The sequence below is a fragment of the Octopus bimaculoides genome, chromosome 11 (assembly GCF_001194135.2).
Source record: "Octopus bimaculoides isolate UCB-OBI-ISO-001 chromosome 11, ASM119413v2, whole genome shotgun sequence".
In the NCBI taxonomy this organism is placed as follows: Eukaryota; Metazoa; Mollusca; class Cephalopoda; order Octopoda; family Octopodidae; genus Octopus; species Octopus bimaculoides.
The window spans coordinates 21,062,854-21,068,600 of record NC_068991.1 but is presented as its reverse complement, the minus strand read 5'-3'; the positions used below and the strand labels follow the sequence as shown (position 1 = coordinate 21,068,600).

Genomic DNA, 5,747 nt, shown 5'->3' with positions numbered 1-5,747 from the left:
TATATATATATATATATATATACATACATGTGTACATATGTATGTGCACATGTGAGTGAGTGCGTGCGTGTGTGTTAATAAAAATATATATGTGTATGTCTAGATGCAATTTCCCATCCATCTGTGTAATTTGTAATGCTAGCTTACCTCCAAATTATTTTTCCATTGTTACAGTTTCCTGGAGGAATCTCTCCGGTGGTTATTTGCCAATTCGAAAATAAAAGCAGCCAAGAAAATTATCAAAAAAGCTGCGAAACAAAACAAAGTTGATTTTAATAATGTCTGGAGTATTACATTGAAAGATGTTTCAAATGATGATGTTAATCCCGTAAATGAAACCAGTTCTGAATGCCGAAGCAGCGAATCCACAGCCCCGATTGACATCACAACAGCACAACCGGAGAGTGAAAAAGACATCTCAATGTTTTCCCATTTACTCGCTTTCTTTAAATCATCATATCTGAGAAAAGTTACCATAGTTCTTTCTATAGAAATGTAAGTATCAATATTTTCTTGATATTACTTTAACAGTTCAAGGCTGTGAACTGGCAGAATCGTTAGCGCGCCGGGCGAAATGCTTAGCGGTATTTCGCCCTTCTACAAGTTCTGAGTTCAAATTTCACCGAGGTCGACTTTGACTTTCATCCTTACGGGATCGATAAATTAGGTACCAGTTGAGTACTGGGGTCGATGTAATCGACTATCCCCTACCCCAAATTTCAGGCCTTGTTTCTATAGTAGAAAGGATATTACTTTAACAGTTAAGGCGGCGAGCAGGTAGAATCGGTAGCACGCTGGGCAAAATGCTTAGCGGCATTTCGTCCGCCTTTAGGGTCTGACTTCAAATAGCCGCCAATGTCGACTTTATTTTTCAGCATTTCGGAGTTGATTAAATAAGCACTGGGGTCAGTCTAATTGATTTATCCCTACCCGCGAAATTTCCAGCTATGTGCCAAAATCTGAAACCGTAATACTTTAACAGTTACCATAAAACCATCGGAAGAATAATGAAGAACGTCACTTTGTTGAAGTAATTTGTTTAATCCTTTCGGGTCGATAAAATAAGTACCAGTTGAGAAATGGAGTCGATGTAATCAACTTACTCCTCCTCCGAACTTGTTGACCTTGTACCAAAATTTGAAGCCAATATTTCGTTAGGTGCAATATTTTATAAATTGTAAGATCAGGAGATATGATGTTATGAGATTCATATCTTTCTAAATCTATTAGTGATGTAGATGAGAAGAAACAAATTCAATTGGAAATATTTGCTCTATAACATGAGCCTCACTGTAAATTGACTGTTTGAATAATTTCGTCTCTCAAATATCTATGAAATAACTAACGATTTTTCACTGGACTAAATTCAGTCAATTCTTCCATCATAAATTTTTGTGTTAACTTTAGGAATATTTTAGATTACGGCAAAAAGTTTTAATTGATCGAAATATTCCTTAAGATAATAAATATACAGGGGTTGGACAAAATAATGGAAACTACTAACATCGTAGCATAATAATTTTGAAATATCTATAAAACCGTCAAAAGCTTGTTTATTTTTTGCTGTTTCTTTTCAGATATCATCGAAAAAAGGTAATTAAAATTCATTAAAATGATAGATCTATCGGACTTTCAAAGTGGTCGAATTGTTAGTGCTCGTATAGCAGGTGCTAGCGTAACGAAAACAGTCGTAATGTTTGGTGTATCAAGAAGTACTGTCTCGAAAGTAATGACAGCCTTTGAGAAAGAGGGAAAAACCTTCTCGTCGAAACAAAACTCCGGAAGAAAACCAAAACTTTCAGATAGGCCATCGGACTCTCATGCGAATTGTTAGAAAGGATCACAAAGTACAACTCCCAAAATTACTGCAGAGCTTAATGACCACCTTGAGAACCCAGTTTCCATAAAAGCTGTTCGCCCAGAGCTGCACAAAGTCGGATTTTACGGGAGGGCTGCAATCAGAAATACACTACATTCAATAACAAACGCTGCAAAACATTTAGAGTGGAGTAAAAACCTACAGAACTGGTCACTAGAGCAGTGGAAGAATGTTATTTTCTCGGACGAGTCATCCTTAACTCTTTCCGACCACCGGCCAAGGATACGTGTGGAGACAGCCAAAAGAAGCATGTGACCTAGACTGCCTTCTTCTAACTGTTAAACATGGAGGAGAATCTGTGATGATCTGGGGGGCTATATCTTGGAAATCCGCCGGGCCAAGGGTTTCCCTTCATGGCAGAATAAATAGTCAAGACTATTTTAGCATTTTATCTGATCAAATTCATCTTGTGGTTGCAGAACTGTTTGTTTCCAGAGGAAAACGCAATCTTTCAGGATGATAATGCACCAATTCACAGAGCTAAAATTGTTACTGAATGGCACGAGGGACATTCTAGTGAAGTTGAACATCTTATCTGGCCACCACAGCCCCCAGATCTCAATATTATTGAACATTTATGGTGCATTTTAGAAAAACAAGGAAGGAGTCAATATCCTCCACCATCATCACTACAAAAACGGGAGACTGTTTTAGCTGAAGAATGAACAAAACTTCCTTTGGAAACAATCCAAACTTTGTACGAGTCCATACCTTGTAGAATTCAAGCTGTAATTACTGCCAAAGGCGGTCCTACCCCATTTTAAAATAAATTTTTTTTGAAATTTTAAGGTGCTTCCATTATTTTGTCCAAACTCTGTATATCACGTGTTTGTCTTTGGTTGTGAGTCTCTCTGAGTGAAGCTGTATCTTTGTGTGTCTATGTATGCATGTGTGTATGTGCGTATGTGTACGTGTGATTTGTGTGTGCACGTGTGTGTGCACGTGTGTGTGCACGTGTGTGTGTATACGTGCGTGCGTGTGTGTGGTGTGTGTGCGAGTGTGTGTGTGTTTCTGCGTAATGGAATATATTGTTACCTATCTGATTTGTTGGATTTAAGTGCGGCTAAAATGAGTTTTCTTACCTTGTTAGACATTTTCTGTGATATTTGTAGCGTAATTTAATGTAGTTTATCTTTGTTTTCAATAGGGCTGTAAATGTAACAGCATGGAACAGTATTGTACAAATGCTGGAAGTTCTTGTTGGTAACATGTATCTAAACTTTTCTTTGATGTCTATGTTTGATACTGTTTCAGTCGGGGTTTACACTGTTATAGCTAAAAGGTGAGCCATTCTATCAATATTGTATGAATGAAATGAATGGAAGAATTAGAGCGATAGAAGCAATATATATATATATATATATATATATATATATATATACACTAAACCAAATGCCACTTAGTCATTTACACACATAATTCTATTTGAATCCCGAAGAAATAAACTTTGCTCTGCATCAGATATAATTAGATGGAATAAGTACGTTTGCAGACTTTTTCCTAAGCAACAATTAACATTCCTTATTTCTTTATTGCCCACAAGGGGCTAAACATAGAGGGGATAAACAAGGATAGATAAATGGATTAAGTCGATTACATCGACCCCAGTGCATAACTGGTACTTAATTTATAGACCCCCCGAAAGGATGAAAAGCAAAATCGACCTCGACGGAATTTGAACTCATAACGTAACGGCAGACGAAATACCGCTAAGAATTTCGCCCGGAGTGCTAATGTTTCTGCCAGCTCGCCGACTTATTAATCAAAAATTAACATTCCGTAGTGATTTCATGATTGATGATGGCGGTTACTTCGTGTCTGAAGATCATGTTTGGAAAAGTGGCATACCCTCAAGTGACCATGTAAATCAATCTTTGACACTGCAAGGCTTATCTTCCTACTTGCATATAGTTTCAAAGTAGGAGTCCATCCACGCAATCCAGACCCACTCTCTAGACTTGAAGGTCTAACTACTGTGGCTCAGTAGGCTAAGACGGCTGCAGTGACCAGCAAGCTATTAGTTGTACATTGGAGTAGCCATCTAGGTGAATGGTCTTATAGGGCTGGAGTTGCTGGAAGGGTGTCAAAGAGGGCGCTGAACTACTTGAGGGATCCCATCCTTTGATCCTGTCATGGTTGGCTACACTTTTCTTTCTCAAGACAATCACGAGGGAATGAGGGTTTCTGCTTGGAGTTTCTTCCTATGCTAATGAGCTTATAGCGGGAACTCTGAAAGGTGTTACTAATCTGGGTCGGAGTTAATCTTGGAGCAATATTGGCTAAAAGGTAGTTCCCTACTCCTCCAAACGTAGGAACTCTCGATCCATGACCACGCTACCAGATGCAGTTTAATGAATGAGTAGAAGTGCCAGGGTAGGCAGGAAAAAATAACTGGGTTAATGTGATAAACAATAAGTGAAATTACAGATACATACACTTTTGAAATGGAATTATTTTAAATATTGAGTTCTGAAAGTTTAGTAAGAATGATACTGATACAAGCAATTTTAAATGACTGTTATTTTGCATATCATTAAGACAATTTTTACATCAAAAATGATGCTGATGGTTATTTCTTCCTACGAGTAAGTACCTTTTACAGATTTTCGCCTTAACAGTGATGAGGTTCTTATAACTTAACGTCATATAAAGAGATATCCTCTGAAATAGACATAACAAATAACATTATTTCGTTAAAGAATTTTTATTAAAGATAATAATAAATACTATTAATAACTTAGTTAATTTCCAAATATTAGGTTATACTCTAATGTAAGTAAGCACGGTACTTATTGAAAGACATTCAATATTTTAAAATTCTACAAGAGAGCTAATTTCGAAACATCGAATTTTATTCTCTTCACTGATTACATGTACACAGGTGAAATGTTTTTGAAAAACTTCGGAAGGTTTAGAATGTCTTTGAAATGTTTTAAATGTGTTTGAATATTTGATGCCTTTTTTTAAACGCTTTCTTCTTCTTCTTCTTCTTCTTCTTCTTCTTCTTCTTCTTCTTCTTCTTCTTCTTCTTCTTCTTCTTCTTCTTCTTCTTAAATGATAGAATTTTGGTATTGATTAACTCGTCAATCCATTTAATATTTTTAATATGTGGCTGTACATTGTAAGACCTTACTCTAAATACATCTATCTATTTATCTACATACATACATACATACATACATACATACATACATACATACATACACACACACAAACATTATCGGCCCGTCACTTCTACTCAGCCGGTCACTCCACCGAATTCTTCGGCCTGGCCTTACACCGTGGAACCACCACCATCAGACTACGTCAGGAGCAACGGTACATTTTCACACTAGGAACTCATACTACGATGAACTTAATACGCCCTCCTTGAAACAGTTTCCAATTTTCTTTTCTCTCGCATTCTTTGTTTTACTGTCCCTACTTTATTATTATTTAAAATTCTTTAAAAATATTTCTCCTCTTTATTATTTTTCAATTTTTTCAATTTTTTATTCTATGTTCTACACACTTTCACACGCCTATATGCCTAACTTGCTATACATATCTACTGCGCGGACACGTTTCCATATCCTTACATTTACAAATCTCCTCACTTACACCGACACACACACACGTACGCAAACACACATGCAAACGCATACACACATATACACACACGCCCGTATACAGACACTCACACAATCATACGTGCACACACAACGCCAACCACGCACTCACACATGCGACGCCTTACGACTCAACCCTACGTCCGTCCACTACTAAATATCACTACTGCTACTAGCCTGTTCATTCACTCCCTCAGACAGACAGACACACACACACACACACACACACACACACACACACACACACACACACACACACA

At 37.2% G+C, this 5,747-nt stretch overlaps 2 protein-coding genes across 3 annotated transcripts in view; one reads left to right on the top strand and one right to left on the bottom strand.

Moving 5' to 3' along the window:
* The window catches only part of LOC106869297 (organic cation transporter protein), a 26,645-nt gene that overhangs the window by 15,088 nt on the left and 5,810 nt on the right, over positions 1-5,747 (top strand). Inside the window, exons 5-6 of the mRNA XM_014914974.2 lie at positions 175-495; positions 3,027-3,161. Of these exons, the coding sequence (XP_014770460.2) occupies positions 175-495; positions 3,027-3,161 (456 nt within the window). The remainder of the gene's footprint in view (positions 1-174; positions 496-3,026; positions 3,162-5,747) is intronic.
* The window catches only part of LOC106869267 (solute carrier family 22 member 4), a 27,179-nt gene continuing 26,055 nt past the window's right edge, over positions 4,624-5,747 (bottom strand). Inside the window, exon 10 of one of the 2 annotated variants that reach the window (XM_052971572.1) lies at positions 4,624-4,925. In XM_052971572.1, the coding sequence (XP_052827532.1) occupies positions 4,812-4,925 (114 nt within the window). In that variant the 3' untranslated portion in view covers positions 4,624-4,811. The remainder of the gene's footprint in view (positions 4,926-5,747) is intronic. The other variant, XM_052971573.1, reaches the window with a different exon arrangement.